Source organism: Oryctolagus cuniculus, chromosome 2 (assembly GCF_964237555.1).
Source record: "Oryctolagus cuniculus chromosome 2, mOryCun1.1, whole genome shotgun sequence".
NCBI lineage: Eukaryota > Metazoa > Chordata > Mammalia > Lagomorpha > Leporidae > Oryctolagus > Oryctolagus cuniculus.
The window spans coordinates 132,749,682-132,766,845 of record NC_091433.1 but is presented as its reverse complement, the minus strand read 5'-3'; the positions used below and the strand labels follow the sequence as shown (position 1 = coordinate 132,766,845).

The following is a 17,164-nucleotide window of genomic DNA, read 5'->3' as shown; positions in this document are numbered from 1 at the left end:
AACGTTTTCATCTGAAATTGAGAGAAAAGACTCTATAAGAGATTTGGGTCAAAGAATCCTGGGGCTTCCGCGTTATCTGTAGGTCCAGGGAGTTCCTGAGCTTTTGAAACCCACTCATAACGCGCTTCCCGGGATGGAAAAGGCGCCTCTGGAGAGGAGCGCCACGCTGCGCGCCCGCCCCAGCGCGCTCTCCCCTCCTGCCCACAGCCACGTGGCGCCCACGGGCCGGCCACCCGCTGAGCCGCCGGCGCCGCTCTTCCTTCCGCAGGATTCACAGCAGGGTCCTCGGCCGCTGGATCCCTGTCTAGGGGAACCCGGAACCTCCCAGACTTCGGCCACCAGGCCCAGGGCTCCGGCCCCGAACCCCAAAGGACAGAGAGCCCAGGCGACGCGAAGTGCCAGCCTTCCATTCGAGGGACGCCCGGCAGGTCCCGGAAGTTTTCCCCGGAGACAGATCTAGGCAACAGGTCCGAGGCGGGGCCGGGCAGAACCGAGCACGGCGGCGGCCGGTGAGTCAGGGCCGCCCGGCTCCCGGCCGGCCCTCCCAGCCAATGCCAGACCTGGGGATGTGCAGCCGGGCTGCTGACCGTCGGCCACTCAGGGCTCGCCGGGCCTGGAGAAAGGTGACATCATCGTAGCTGGGAGGTGTCCGAAGGCTGCACCAATGGGAGACAGGCGAAGAGGCTTGCTTTTTACAGCTCTTGGCCAATACTAACAAAGCAAAAGGGGGCCCGGTTGTCGGTATAGAACCAATGGAAAACAAGGAAGGGGCACGAGGCGGAGTTGCGAATCCTGTCACCAATTGGAGAGAGGGGGTGGTGCCCGGTTCTTGTCAAGAGCGGCCAACCAGCGAGAGGAGCGGACTTTGGGGGGCGGGGCCGTGAAGCCCTTCCCCAATCGCACGAGTGTAGGGGCGGGGCAGTCTTTGGAGTGTCCAATGAGGGAAGCAGCCGAAGCGGGCCTGTCAAGAGAAGGGGCTGGGGGCGGGGGGATGGTGAGTCGGGGATAAACACTCCGCGGCGGTGGCGGCTGCTGCTCTGTCAGGGTTCTGTCACGGTGTCGGTGGTGCCCAGCTCACTGACCCCCTCCCCCTCCCGGCGAGCGTGGTCGCCAGAGAGGCTCCTTCAGCCCTGCTCTGCGGGGTCCATAGCGGGGCGCGGGTGTCCGGCGGCGGCGGCGGCGAGCCCGTGGGCAGTGGGGGTTGGTCCCGTGGCTCCGGCCCCCGGTGCAGAATGGCGGCGGCGGTTCGGATGAACATCCAGATGCTGCTGGAGGCGGCCGACTATCTGGAGCGGCGAGAGAGAGGTGCACGGGGACGGGAGGGGTCCAGACTGAGCCGGGGCCGGGGGCCCTGAGGAGCTTGGCCGCGGGGTCGGGCGCCCGGCCGCTCCGGAGGTGGTTGGAGGAGCGGAGAGCGCGACCGCGAGCGCTCCCAACCCCTCTGGCTCTCTCCACTCGCGACTCCAAGAGAGGTCGCCGCTGCCCCCCCAAAAGCAATGAATGGGGGTGGAAAGGGGGCTGCTGCCCGCCGGGGTCCCGAGCGCTGCCCCCGCCGCACCTCAGCGCGGGTGGGATGCCCGCGGCCCCCTCAGCCGGTGTCCTCTGGTTTACTTCACCTGGGCTGGTCCCGGCAGGTCCCCCAAGAGGGTCGGCGCCCCGTCTCCCAGGCCAGGGAGCAGGGCGCCCCTGTCCCCGGGCTCGCGGTGCCGGTCCCGCACCTCCGCCTGAGGCTGGTCCCACTTCGCCGACACCAACCTGCTGGTCGTGGCCAGTGGGAATCCCCGGCTCCGTGAGCTTAGCCACTTGCCGTGTGTCTTTCTCAACAATGAGCAGCTGGAATCCTCCTTACACCTGCTCCGAACTGAGGACACTCACACAATTAAAGAAAAAATCATTGTTCTCAGAATTCCACCTTGCTCCGTTGAATAATTTCCACAATATTCTTTTAAAGATAAATAAATAAATGGACAAGGAAACACTGTGGAGGGGAGCGAGTATTAAATGTTCTGGGCTCATTCATTAACTGGATCCTCCGGTTTTCCAGAAGCTGAGCATGGTTATGCCTCCATGTTACCATACAATAACAAGGACAGAGATGCCTTAAAAAGGAGGAACAAATCCAAGAAGAACAGCAGCAGTAGCAGGTAATTTGGTAAATATTTCTCTTTCTTGTAGATTCTACTGTAGGGGATACAAACTGCAGAATGTAACTTGTGTGTTGTGTCTAACCCTGTAAATACATTAAGTGGTGATCAGGATTCAGTAATGCACACATGGGCTTAAGCCACTGGAGGAAGCAGCTCTTCGGTTTGAGTTGAGAGAACTGAAAAGGAAAGAAAAATAGAAATTGTTTTTCATTTCTTTACAAACTTTTTTAAAATTTAATTTTGCTTTTCTTCCCGTTTGGAACAAAAACCTGTGGAAACCACAAGTGAGATTAGCAATAGGTTCAGTATTTTGCCATCAGAAGTTGCAGGTTCAGGGTATGCTTTCTATAATTCAGAATGCTGGATATTATTCCTTTACGTGGTGAAGATTTTATCAACAGATTTAAGGATCTGGCTTGGCATAGGTGGTAGGACTTTATATTTGACATGTAAATTATTTACAGTGGATTGGTAATTTAATTTGTCACGTCTGTTTATAATGGCAAAGAGGCATGATTGTGGTTAAAACCTACCTCTGGTGATGGAGGAACATATAATATTACGGTGATAATATGCTGCCACTTTGTCATGTTAGCCTCCTGGATCGTCTTTTAGTTTTTAAAAGCTGTGAATGTCGCTGGAGATGATCTGGTTAGTGGTTAGTGAAATCGCATATTAAAGTCCTAAGCCTGTTTCCTAGTACATATAAATAGCCCATCAATGTTACTGCCCTTTTCCCCCCTCTTTGCCTTTAAAATATTAGTTGGCTAGGAAACCTGTTTTATTGGATCCATTCAATTATACCCCTCAAGCCAGTAAATTGAAATCATTGACATTTCATCACTGATTTAGAGTCCTTATCCCTCCCTCCCCCTCGTGAACAACTCCCTGCTATTTGGGCAGCCCTGGTGGCTTTCACACAGACCACTCAACGCCAGGCAGCTCCCACTTAGGCCTGAAACTCACTGTTGCTGCTGCCTCCTCTGTCCTTTGTTCCCCCATTGTCCTTAGAGCTGGATGGGAGCAGCACACTTGTGCTGTGCTGTGGGATAAGAAGGCACATGGAGGATGAACCTGTTAGCTACCTGGTGGATTGTCCTTGTCCTCCCATCGTCCATTACCTCAAAGTGGTCGCCAGTGGTTCTGTGTGTGGATACTAAGGTCCTTTAAGAAGGGTGCTGATACCGACCCATGTTGTGCAGTGGGATAAAAGCAGTTAAGCTGTGTTGCATTCTGTTGCAGTATTAATTTTAAAAGATTTGGAAGAAATTTGAGGGCTTTCCATTTACTTTTTGGAAAAAGTGGAGTCCATTTTTGCTTTTATTCTTGTCCACTCATGAGTTAAGAGGAGTTGTCTACATTATTAGTTGAAGCTTAATACGTTAACACTTAATTTTCTTCCAAGTTTCACAGGAAGGTTGGGAGGGAGCAATGTTGAATGGTGAGGAGAGGAAAAGGAGATGGTATTGAGGAAAAATGGCTTGATCCCAAAAGGTAACTAGGAAAAAAAATGATAGTTGAGAATTTCAAGCCAAGAAATGAGTTTTTTCTCATTCTTCTCTTTAATAACCAGCATTATTCCAGGAGAAATGGCTGCAAATCCTAATTTTTGGAAAAGCTTTGTTTGGTTAATGAATTTGGTCAAAGACAGGAGGTTCTCCCAGTTGTCCATATACTGGAGTAATCATGAATGGTGTAAAATATTCACTGGTGGAAGGATTTCTGAGGGACCATGATTAAACATGGAGATGGCACCAAGCAAACATATGAGCAAGAGGAGGTAGTTTTATTTAAGTATCGTCATTTCCTGATGACCTGTCAGAGTGCTCTTATCTGAGGAGCAGGCTGTCTCAGCAGAGAGAGTGTTTTGACCTCTTGACTTGAAATCAGTCTTAGGTTTGAGGCCATGTGTTGTCAGAATTTTGACTGAGGAGAGGGCTGAGATAGATTATTGCTAGTTTACAATAACCCTTGGAAAAAACAGTTTATTTTTGTTCATTCAGGTTGAAACATCGTGCTGTTTGCTTGTACCCTGGGGGAGTACTATTCCTAAAAAATAGGAGGTAGCCACATATCAGACTTCTTAGGAATGGAAAGTCCAGCTTATTTAAAAGCTGCTTGTTGAAACCAACAGCAAAAAATGAAAGTGTGAATATTGACTTTTTTTTTTTTGAATCATCCAAAAATTTACTGGATAACACAGTAAGATGGAATCATGTTGTCCTTCCTACTGATGTTTGAAATCAGTTACTGACTATTTAGAATTGAAGTCTGGAACCTTGAAAGGTGTGTTTTGTTAAATTAGTGAAGCAGGCCTTGGCACTCATATGAAAGAGGAAGTTGAAGACTTGCCACCCAGTTCTTTCAGACGGTATCTGTATAGCGACCTGACATGGGGAATCCTTGTAGCCTGACTTTTCCCATTTCTCAGGTACACTCAGTTTGGCTTTTTATCAGAGTATTTTTTTGTCTTTTTATCAGAGTATTTTTTAAAAGAAATTTATTTATTTATTTGAGAGGCAGAGTTAGAGAGAGAGAAGGAGAGACAGAGAGAGAGAGAGGATCTTCCATCTGTTGGCTCACTCCCCAAATGGCTGCACAACCGTGGCTGGGCCAAGGCCAAAGCTAGGAGCTTCTGCTAGGTCTCCCGTGTGGGTACAGGAGCCCAAGGACTTGGGCCATCCTCTGCTGCTTTCCCAGATACATTAGTAGGGAGCTGGATCAAAAGTGGAGTAGCTGGTTTTTGAACTGGCACCAGTAAGGAATGCTGGTGCTGCAGGCTGCAGCTTTAACCCACTGAGCCACAGTGTAGGTCCCTTAGAGTGTGTGTATTTTTTTTTTTTTTAAGAGTTATTTATTTGAAAGTCAGTTACAAAGAGGCAAAGGCAGAGAGAGACACCACCAACAACAACAACTTGGTTCACTTCCTAAATAGCCTTAATGGCTGGAGCTGGGCCTATCCTTTTTTTTTTTTTTTTAAGATTTATTTTATTTATTTGAAAGAGTTACAGAGAGAGGTAGAGACAGAGAAAGAGATCTTCCATCCACTAGTTCACTCCCCAGATGTCTGCAATGGTCGGAGCTGCGCCGATCCGAAGCCAGGAGCCAGGAGCTTCTTCTGGGTCTCCCACACGGGTGCAAGGGCCCAAGGACTTGGGCCATCTTCTACTGCTTTCCCAGGCCCTAGCAGAGAGCTGGATCAGAAGAGGAGTAGCTGGGACTAGAACCCGGCGCCCATATGGGATGCCTTTGTTTCAGGCCAGGGCTTTAACCCACTGTGCCACAGTGCCGGCACCTGGGCCTATCCTAAACAAGGAACCAAGGAACCAAGAGCCTCTTCTGGGTCTCCCATGGGGGCCCAAGACTTGGTTCATCTTCCACTGATTTCCCAGGCCATAACAGCCGGATCTGAAGTAGAGCAACTGGGTCTCGAACCTGCGCTCGTTTGGGATGCCAGCACGGCAGGTGGCTGTTTTACCTGCTATACTATACAGCACCAGCCCCTAGAGTATGTTTTTAAATGTTGAAATTTGTCCTCTATCGGTGATTTGAGTTATCAAATCCTCAATAATCATATGGAAAATATCTATGATTTAAGCTGTCTATGCATTTTTATAATGTTTTATTTAAATATATAAATGTTTGCCCATCATTTGAGGAGATCTCTGAACTGGTTACTTTTGAAAGATCTACTTTTTTGTTTTTAATGACTAACTTAGTCTCAGTAAGCCTAATGCACTTCAGCATTACGTTTAAGTCCCCCTTTAAAAAGTGCCATGTGTTCAACACTCTTTAAGTGATGAAGTGAAATGTATAGAATCTAAAACTCCGATTAAAGTTTGAAAGGAGTTATGTTTCCTATGGAGTTTATTAAGAAATCTATCTTAGGGCTTTCAAATTTTATACAAATATATGTTAATATGTCTATCAGCCTATCTGTTTCTCTTCAAAGAATCAAGACAGTTTTGGTAAGAGTTCCCTATGGGTTGTTATTTTTCTACTGCCTTGTCAACCTATTTACCTTCCTGTCTTTGACCTACTTGAAATGGTTCTTGTCTGCCATTCTGTAGGGAAATCTCGAGCAGCTGTTGTTGTATACTTTCATCCACTTAAAAAATCTCTCAGACTTTGAACTTACTATTCCCAGTTAAAGCTAAAATGCCACGTGCTTTAAAACCAAAGGTTTTCAGTTCTTGTTAATTATGGTATGTTGCTGACAATGGAAGGAAATGCAACAGAAGAACATACACTTGGGATAGCCAAGCAAATCAATTCAAAGTTTTTATGTTATCCAACTTTGAGGTCCACATGAAATTTCCCTAGGAAACACAGACTCTAAAATACTATCATAAATACTATCATTATTTTATCCTTTGTTGGTACTTCTGAATAAAAATTGATTTCCCAAGCGCCTTATGGAGGAGATATTTAATGCAGGGTTTCATTTTTAGACCACACTTCACACATATGTATATATACACATGTGTATGCACACACATGCACCCCATCCCTGGCCTCTGGTGTGAGTGAACTTGGTGGTGGTGTCCCCTGATGTGACTGCTGTGAGACTTTATCTTCTCCGACCAGTAAGGTACCAATTATGGCCCTATAGAATTCATGTCCTGAGTCAGAGAGTGAATTCCTGAACTGGTTAAATTCCAGAGCATTTCCATAAGAAAGGTCAGAATTCAGCTCCATTATATTCAGCTAGAAGATTCCTTATGTTTATAACTTGACAGGGAGGAGTGATGTAAGAGGGTTGCTAAAGGGGCCACATTGACTGGCTTCTGGTGACTTTGTGGAAACCTGTCCATGAAGTCTTAGACCAGACCTTATCTTCAAGGTCGGCTATAAACATACTAATGATGTGATTTCATATCCACCACACCTTGCATCCTGGGCTCTCTAATCACTTTTATAGTTGTTACTTCATTGATCCATACTTGTTCAGTAGACTGTTGGCAATTATTTTTATTCCCATTTTACAGAGGAGTTAACCAAAGTCAGGATGGTAAATATATATTTAATTTATATAAATGTATTTATATAAATACACAAATATATATTTGTATAAATTATATATATATATTTCTTCTAATCATTGGCAAAGGTGGACTTCAGCTCTCATCCTAATGTCTCCTTTAACCAGCCTATCCTCTATTTTTTGAGCTCAGTGTTGGAAACCCCTTCCTAAAATCATGTGGTAGCTACTCAACAGTAGCATGTTTCGGGAGATTGTATTTAATAATACAGTTACTTCAGGGAGTTGAAAACTGGAGGGAGGTTGTTTTACTGTTTAAAACTGTATCCATATAGTCAACGTAAAATTCTGGTGTAGGCTACCCCTGGGGAAAAACTGCAGGGGATGGGGTAAGGGTGCCACCTCTACTGTTCTACTCTTAGCCTGAAGAAAGATTTGTGGTATTATATAACCCAAATTCACATTGTGTGGTGCAGCTGTTTCTCTCTTCGTATAAATAGACCCTTTATTTCCTTTCTTAAAAAGGATTACTTTTTCACTAGGGAATGCATGTCTCTTAGTTTGTCACTTCTCTCTGAACTCTATTTTAGATATTTATATTGATATCACTCCTCCAATGGACTAATTTCTTTAGTGGAGCCCAGTGAATTTTTCTCCCTTTCTTCATCTTCTACCAGTTTTGGAGAGAATGAAGTTAAAATAATCGTGTTGGTGTTGAAATAGCTCTTTCATGAGAATCTTACTCTTTTCTTATTGTTTCCTCTTTCAGGTCAACTCACAATGAAATGGAGAAGAATAGGTGAGTCGGGGTTTTGGAGGTGGAGCGTGGGGTGTTCTGATGCATTCCCTGTTAGTTAAGTGGAGGCTTATTCATTCTTTTGGACCCTTCCCCCTGGTCATACCAGGTGTTAGAGCCCTCTAAGCAGCATGGCTCCAAATTTCCTTAGGTAGATGAAGAATTTGCCAGTTCCAAAACCACACATCCAGCCCTCACCCTCCAGCCCACTCCTGAGGAATGCTTTTGTGGGACTGTTCCACAGACCGAAGTGTTTTAGGTCATAGGCAACGCTTCCATAAATGCTGTTTTGGAAAAATTACATGCCACAGAATAAAATTGGCAGTGCTGTCTTAAATAATGTATACACATACAGAGGTGTGTACATAGACATACGTGTGTGTGTGTGTGTGTGTGTGTGTATTTGCTTCTGAATGAAGAGTCTCAAAATTAGGTCAGATGTGTATGCCAGAAACCAGAGATGGTGACTGACTAGAGGAGGCCACCAGCTTCACTGGGCTTCATCTTGCCACAAGGCTGAGCTGAATCTCTCTTCCCTAGATTGCTTCTTGTTGCTTATTTTGATCTTTGTTTTCCAGATCAAATTGCCCTTCTTTTGATGATGTAGCTTAGTGGTTCTCATTTCTGGTTGTGCATTAGAATTGCTTGCAAAGTTTTTACTTTGTTGTAAAAATATTTTATGTTAAATACATTTTACGTGTATACTTGTATGTATTTTGGTACACAAGGAGCAAATGTTTAATTCTGCTGATTTCGTTAAATAAAAATTTTTCTTATACAAAATTTTAAAAATATGAAAGTAAGGCAGATAATATAATCAATTCCTGTGCATCCATCACCCAGCATCAATATTTACCAACATTTTGCCAATCTTAACTAGACAAAGCCATCATCTCTATGGTATATTTGAAAGGAAATCTTCTATTTATGGTAAAGATCTTTTTAAAAAATATACATAATCACTTGCTTTCATCATGCTGAAAATCAATTAAACAATTCTTTAATGGAGCTTTAAAAAGAAAGAGAAATCCAGTGTGTGAATCTTACCCTTAGCCGTTCTGATTTAATTGCTTTGGGTTGAGACGCTGCACTAGTAGGCTTCAAAAGCTCTCCAGGTGATCCTCATGTGCAGCCAGGGCTGAAAACCACTGAGCAAGCCTCATTGTGGTCTCTGAGCTCCCATCAATTTGAAATGCGGGCCACCTATTCAAATTGAGTGGCTTTCTCAGCGCCCTGAGTGAAGAACAAGTAATGATGGCTCTGTAAATAATATGTGGATATTTCCTGCAAGCCCTCCTTGATTAAAGGAGCCCCAGTCTCAGAGTCAGGATGCGAATGTTTATGCTTCATCAGCGAAAGGGCAGACCAGACCCTTACCAAGCAGGTGGAATCCTGGAGGAGGGTGAATGAGCGTTAACTTTGCTCCACTGTGGAGCTGCATATGTGCGTGTGATGGTGAGTGTGCCTCACTGCACAAGTGCTCTTTCTTCCCATTTCTCCTTCTTCCATGTTAACCCCTGTGATTGTGACGGACCACATTTTTAAAAAAAGATTTATTTATTTATTTATTTGAAAGTCAGAGTTACAGAAAGAGGGAGAGACAGAGAGAGAGAAAGAGCTCTTCCTTATGCTGCTTCATGCCCCAGATGGCTGCAATGGCCAGGGCTGGGCCTGGCTGAAGCCAGGAGCTTCTTCTGGGTCTCCCAGATGGATGCAGGGCCCGAGGACCTGGGCCATCTTCTGCTTTTCTAAGGCCATTAACAGGGAGCCAGATTGAAAGTGGAGCAGTCAGGACACAAAATGGCACCCATATGGGATGCTGACATCGCAGGCGGCGACTTTACCTGCTACACCACAAGCCCCAGCTGACTACATTGTAATTCAGAGCATTTTTTTTAAAGATTTATTTATTTATTTATTTATTTATTTATTTATTTATTTATTTTAAAGTCAGAATTACACAGAGAGAGAAGGAGAGGCAGAGAGAGAGAGAGATCTTCCATCTGTTGGTTCACTCCCCATTTGACCACAACAGCCAGAGCTGTGCTGATCCAAAGCCGGGAGCCAGGAGCTTCTTTCAGATCTCCCATGTGGGTGCAGGGGCCCAAGGACTTGGGCCATTTTCCACTGCTTTCCCAGGCCATAGCAGAGAGCTTGATCAGAAATGGAGCAGCCGGGACTTGAACCAGCACCCATGTGGGATGCCAGCACCACAGGCGGCGGCTTTACCCGTTACACCACGGTGCTGGCCCCGCAGAGCATCTTTTATTCTTTAGGGATTTACATATCACAAACTAGAAGCTCCACGGTGTCTCTTTTTAAGGGGGTAGGTAGTCAAGTGTGGCTTTTCTTTCTCATCTGTACATTTTCTCCCTTCTCCCTGTTTTGGCAGTGAACTGGGTAAACAGAGTAGTCTGTTGAAAAGTCTGCTAGTTCTTGTCCCCTCTAACCTTTTACTTGGGTATTTAGTCTTTTTATTATTATTATTTAAAGATTTATTTATTTATTTGAAAAAGTTACACAGAGAGAGGAGAAGCAAAGAGAGAGAGAGAAAGAGGGAAAGAGAGAGAGAAGTCTTCCACCCGCTGGTTCACTCCCCAGATGGCCGCTACAGCCAGAGCTGCGCTGATCCGAAGCCAGGAGCCAGGAGCTTCTTCCGGGTCTCCCATGTGGGTGCAGGGGCCCAATGACTTGGACCATCTTCTATTGCTTTCCTAGGCCATAGCAGAGAGCTGGATCGGAAGTGGAGCAGCTGGGACTTGAACCAGCGCCCATATGGGATGCTGGCACTTCAGGCCAGGGCGTTAACCCACTGAGCCACAGCACCGGCTCCTAGTCTTTTTTATTATTAAAGTTTCATCCCTTCTAGTAAAGGCTTTTAGGCTTACCATAGCTTTTTGCCTTTTACCCCTGCAAGAATCCTACAGAATGGCAAGTGTGTCATTTATTTTAGGAACTTTAGCATGTTCATTTTCTGCCTACTGTGGCCCAAGGACTTTTGCTTGGTACTGGGTCCTAAAAGAATTCATAAGGCTACTGGCATTTGGCCTAGCAGTTAGGATGCCTACATCTCATGTCTCTGACTCCTGATTCCAAGTTCCTGCTGATGTTCTCTCTGGGAGACAGTGGTGATGGCTCAAGCAGCTAGATCCCTGCCACCCACGTGGGAGACCTGCTGCAATGCTGGTTGCTGGAGGCATTTGGAGAACAAACCAGCTAATGGGAGCTCTTTCTCCGCTCTGAAATGAATTGTTAACATTTTAAAAAATGTGTTCATTGGGAGTATTAAATCAACAGGTCTCTATCCCAGAGAATTGTCCAGTTTTTCTACTGAGAAAGTTGCAGAGACAGTTTCAGTTAGTATACTAAGTAAGAGAGTTATACACAGGACTCTGTGGAGGCAAAATCTCTAGAAAAAACGAATTTGAGGTCACCATTAGGTAAACTAGTTATCACTCAGATTGCTTCCGTATGACCAGTCAGATTTGACTTGTTGGAGGGTTAGCTATCTAGTTTCTTTTTCTTTCTTTTTTTGGAATTTAGTCTCTTAAGGTCTTAATAATTCCATCTCTAATCTAATGAAAGAAGGAGGACTTGACTTACTTGATGAGCCAAGCACTGATGGCTTCAGCTCAGTGGTGGAGCTTAGGTTGCTGCTCTCACATCCCATACTAGTACAGGGACTTAAGAATTTTAGGGTTTGGGGGTCAGTTCAACACTACCTTGCGGTCTCTGGCTTGGGTAGTTGAATCCTAGAAAAGAGAAGCACTCTTCTGATTGCTACTACACTTAAGCCATTTTTTAAAAGATTTATTTGAATTTTTTTAAAATTTATTTGACAGAGTTAGACAGTGTGAGAGAGAGAGAGAAAGGTCTTCCGTTGGTTCACCCCACAAGTGGCCACTACTACCGGAGCTATGCCGATCCGAAGCCAGGAGCCAGGAGCCAGGTGCTTCTTCCCAGTCCCCCATGTGGGTGCAGGGACCCAAGGACTTGGGCCATCCTCCACTGCCTTCCTGGGCCACAGCAGAGAGCTGGACTGGAAGAGGAGCAGCTGGGGCTAGAACCCGGCACCCATATGGGATGTCAGCGCCACAGGCAGAGGATTAACCAAGTGAGCCATGGCGCTGGCCTAAAGATTTATTTATTTATTTGACAGAGCTACAGAGAGGCAGAGGCGGGGGGGGGGGGCGGCTTCCATCCACCAGTTCACTCCCCAAATGGCCATAACGGCCGAAGCTGAGCTGATCCAAAGTGAGGAGCCAGGAGCTTCTTCTGGGTCTCCCACACAGGTGCAGGTGCGCCAAGCATTTGGCCCATCTTCTACTGTAGACTTAAGCCATTTTTTAAACCTTAAAAGATCGTATAAAAATTGCCATAGCTCTCAGAAAAATAAAAAAAAGGTAACTTAGGAAAAGTACTCTTAAGAATGAGATTTTTTTTTCTCTTTGATATTGCAGAGTCGAGTATACTTGGGTTAGTTTTTTAAAACAAACTTTTGCTGTGGCATGTTGGAGTGTCTAGATAATTAATGTTACCCTGGGTTATCAGGACTCTGTGTCAGGATATTATACTCAACACTACCACTTCTGAGTACCTTGGAATCGGTGGGAAGCTGAAAGAAAAAATGTCTAGAGTGATGGTGATAATATTTTCCACTGAACAAAGCAGGTGTCTGTTGAGCACCTCAGGTGCTGTGTGGTGGGTACGGGGAGTACTGAGCCTAGTGAGACCAAGTGCCTGCCCTGGAGGAGCTCAGGTCCAGAGGGCTCTGACAGTTGGCACGTGGTGCTGTTCTGCATTTTAACTGATTTCTGAGTCTAGCCTCCTAAGGAAACACTTTGATGTTTGTGCATGGTTTTTCTTTCTTTTTAAAATGTTTAACAGAGAATCAGAAAGATAGAGTCAGAGACAGAGTGAGCTCCTATCTACTGGTTTGCTCCCCATATGCTTACAATATGTGGCTGGCCTGAGGCTGAACTGGAAGCCAGGAATGCAGTCCAGGTCTCCTGCGTGGGTGGTAGGAACCCAATTACCTGAACCATCATTGCTGCCTCCCAGGGTCTGCATTTAAAGGAAGCCGGAGACAGGAGCCAGAAGTGGGCACTGAACCCAGGCACTCGTGTTGGACCTGGGCACCTTAGTCTTACCTGTTAGTCCATCTGATCCTTCTTTCTCTTTTAAAACTTAGCTTGTAATTTTGAGAACTATATGTAGAAAATAATACTAAAAAATTATGTCACCTGTAATTCTAGCAGCCATAGAAAATGAATGTAACTTTGAAATCTATATTTCCAGTTGTTTTGGGAAATAATTTTAAACATACAGTTTAGTGTAGAAAAATTAGGAAGTTCAAAAAACAAAAAGCACTCTTTTTGGGGATTGCCCAGTGTTACATCATATTGGATGCATTAAAATTCTTATAACCAATATCCTATTTTAAGTTCTTCTCAGTGTTTCTTAATATAAACAATTGTTTAAGCTACCATATAGATAAATCTCTGTCCAACATCATAATTATTTCCTTAGAGTAAATTTATAGCTGTGGAGTTAATGGTAGACAGGTTTTTACTGCTTTTTGATGTTGATTGCTGGGATGCCCACCGGTGGATTACATACAATGTTTTCTTTATACCTTTGAGTTTGATGAGTAAAAAAAAACATAAAACACAGCAGCTTGTTTTAGTTTGCATTTCTTCTATCACTATCACAGTTGAATAATTTTCATGTTTTTGTGTATGTGTGTTTTGCCTGTTAAATAACCTTTGCCCAATTTTCTACTAAGGAGTTTATTTTTTAATTTTTTAAAGATTTATTTATTTATTTGAAAGTCAGAGTTACACAGAGAGAGAAGGAGAGGCAGAGAGAGAGGTCTTCCATCCAATAGTTCACTCCCCAATTGGCCACAATGGCTGGAGCTGCGTTGATCCGAAGCCAGGAGCTTCTTCCGGGTCTTCCACGTGGGTGCAGGTGCCCAAAGACTTGGGCCATATTCCACTGCTCTCCCAGGCCATAGCAGAGAGCCGGATCAGAAGTGGAGGAGCCAGTTCGAGACCTGGCGTCCATATGGGATGCTGGTGCTTCAGGCCAGGGCTTTAACCCACTATGCCACAGCGCCGTCCCTAAGGAGTTTATTTTTAAAAGACTTCATGATACAAAGGATATCAATGAAAGATACTGCTCCTTTTAATTTTTTTAAAGATTTATTTATTTGAGAGGCAGAGTTACAAACAAGAGAGGGAGAGACAGAGAGAGGTCTTCCATCTGCTGGTCTTTCCCCAAATTGCTGCAACTGCCAGAGCTGGGCTGATCTGAAGCCAGGAGCCAGGAGTTTCTTCTGGGTCTCCCCCATGGGTACAGGGACCCATGTACTTGGGCCATCTTCTGTTGTTTTCCCAGGCCATTAATAGGGAGCTGGATGAAGTGGAGCAGCTGGAACTCAAACCAGCACCCATATGGGATGCACCACAGACAGAAGTTTAACCAGCTGTGCCACAGTGCTAACCCCATCTCTTAATTTTTTTATGATTTATCTTATTTATTTGAAAGGCAGAAGGAGACACACACACACACACACACACACACACACAGTGGGGGTGGGGTGGGGCAGAGAGATCTTCCATCCTCTGGTTCACTCCCCAAATGGCCGCAATGGCTGGGGCTGGGCCAGGTGAAGGCCAGGAAGTAGGAACTCCATTTGTGCCTCCCATATGTATTTGGGACACCTTCTGCTGCTTTCCTAGGCACATTAACAGGCAGCTGAATTAGAAATGGAACAGCCACAGTTCAAACCAATGCTCATATGGGGTGCCAGCATCAACATGGGTGGCAGCTTAACCTGCTGCACCACAATGCCTGTACCACAATGCCGGCCCCTTACTGCCCCTTTTTCTATCACACAATTGTGCAGTTTATCATCTGCCTTTATGAAATCAGTTTTCTATCAGTGGTTTTTAATTAAAGATTTATTTATTTGAGACTGTTGTAATCCATTGATTCATGTGTTCATCCTGTGCAATAAACAGTTTTTTTTTTAAGTAACTGTATCTTTTAATTCCATTTTTTGTGAATTTTTTAAATTATTTTTGTTTTGAAAGAGTAACAAAAAGGAGGACACAAAGACAGACAGAGAGAGCTTCCATCATCTGGTTCATCCCCCAAGTGCCCACATCTAGGACTGAGCCAGGCAAAAGCCAGATGCTGGGAATTCCATATAGGTCTCCCATATGGGTGGCAGAGGACCAAGTGCTTGAGCCATCATATCTGCTTCCTAGAGGCATCAGTAGTAAGCTTATTTGGAAGCAGGGTAGCTGGGACTCAAACCAGGCACTCCCAACATGCTTCACCACCATGCCCACCCCTACAGTGCTTTAATCATTGAGTTTTCTCATGTGTTTCAGGATCTAATAAAACAGATCTCTCCTCTTTCTTCAGTTCACCTTCCTGTTTGATTTTTCCACACTCTTGCCTGTTTTCATTAATTTATATTTTTGGACAAATTTTACAATCAGTTTGTCAAGTCCATGACTCCCAAACTCTTTTGTGATTTTAATAATTGAAAGTGGGAAGGGACAGCACTGTGGCTCACTGGGTTAATCCTCCCCCTGTGGTACCGGCATCTCATATGGGCACCGGGTTCTAGTCCCAGTTGCTCCTCTTCCAGTCCAGCTCTCTGCTGTGGCCTGGGAAGGCAGTGGAGGATGGCCCAAATGCTTGGGCGCCTGTGCCCGCATGGGAGACCAGGAGGAAACACCTGGCTCCTGGCTTCGGATCGGCGTAGCTCTGGACGTAGCGGCCATTTGGGGGGTGAACTAACGGAAGGAAGACCTTTCTCTCTCTCTCTCTCTCTCTCTCTCTCTCTCTCTCTCTCTCTCTCACTGTCTATCTGTCAAATCAAAAAAAAAAAGTGGGAGCAGGCATTTGGTGCACCTGTTAAGATGCCTCTTGGGATGCCTGCCTCCCATAACAGAGTGCCTGGTTCAAGTCCTGGCTCTGCTTCCAGTTCAGCTTCCTGCTAGGTCCATCCTGGGAAGGCAGCAGATGATGGCTCAAGTACTTGAGTCCCTGCCACCCACATGGGAGACCCAGATTGAGCTCCTGACTCCTGGCTTCAACCTGGTCTAGCCCTGGCTATTATAGGTATTTGGAGTGAAGCAGCAAATATAAGATTTCTGTCTCTTTCTCTGCCTTTCAAATACAATGAAAAATAAAGTTTTTAAAAATTTAAATTGAATAATTCAGTATAAATCAACCTAAAAAGTGTTCACACTTATTATACGTTTATAACCAGGATTTGGTATGTATCTTCATTTATTCAGATCTCTTTTTTATCTCCAAGCAAAGGTTTTTGTAGTGTTTTCATATAGGTCTTGCATTATAAAAGCACTCCTGGGCACATAGATTTTTAGATTACTATTGGTGTCCTCATGTAGGATACTAATAGATTATTGTTGGAATATGGGAACTATGTTCATCTTTGTTATATGTCCTTTATTGATGATGATTCTGCTTTTCCTTTTCATTGGGGATTCCTTTAGTTTACATGCTTTTCAATAAGCCCTTCAGCAAATGGGGGCTGAGTGAACCCATGGAAACTGCAGCCGATAGGTCAGGAGTCAGGTGCTGGAATGGGCTTTTTGGAAAGAAGGCTCTGGCATCTCCTTTAACAGTGGACACCATTTTTCTGGAACGGTACATATGCAGGCCTTGCTGGAACGAGGCAGATGGTCTAGAAAGATGACTTCTGCCAGAGTCTTCTGACCCTGTGACAACAGATCTGTGTGTGTGCTCTGTAGGGGAGGCTCCACAGCCTGCTCTGAGCTGTCGTTAGTTCCATTTGGTCAAACAGGATTTCAACGGCATCGGGTCCTGCGTGAGAAACCATTTCAGTCAGGGCTCTTTTGGCAGAATATTCTCATGGATTGGAGGTCCCTAGGGTTGTTCCTTTGGGGTTTTGACTTTTCAAATGACCCGAGACCTCGTATCAGAAGGGCTGGGGCCTGACTTTTGCCTGGGGCCTGAGTTGCGGTCTGCATTGCACCACTCTTGACTGCTGCTACACTCCCTTGACCACAGTCAGGTTTCACTCTAGGATGTCGTAACAAATCCGCATTCGTTGCCTCATGAGGTGAGGACACAGCCTGGTTATTACAAAGGTGGGATGGAGGGATCACTGTGCAAATCCAGTCTCTGCTGATGATTTGGAGGAGCAGCCGGATTTGTACCACTAGCATCTATCTT

General features: G+C 45.1%; 1 protein-coding gene across 2 annotated transcripts in view; it reads left to right on the top strand.

Annotated features, from left to right (window-relative positions):
• The window catches only part of MXD1 (MAX dimerization protein 1), a 31,852-nt gene continuing 14,688 nt past the window's right edge, over nucleotides 1-17,164 (top strand). Inside the window, exons 1-3 of one of the 2 annotated variants that reach the window (XM_051842827.2) lie at nucleotides 1-623; nucleotides 2,045-2,144; nucleotides 7,898-7,927. In XM_051842827.2, the coding sequence (XP_051698787.1) occupies nucleotides 2,068-2,144; nucleotides 7,898-7,927 (107 nt within the window). In that variant the 5' untranslated portion in view covers nucleotides 1-623; nucleotides 2,045-2,067. Of the gene's footprint in view, nucleotides 624-980; nucleotides 1,306-2,044; nucleotides 2,145-7,897; nucleotides 7,928-17,164 lie in introns of those variants that run through there. The other variant, XM_002709818.5, reaches the window with a different exon arrangement.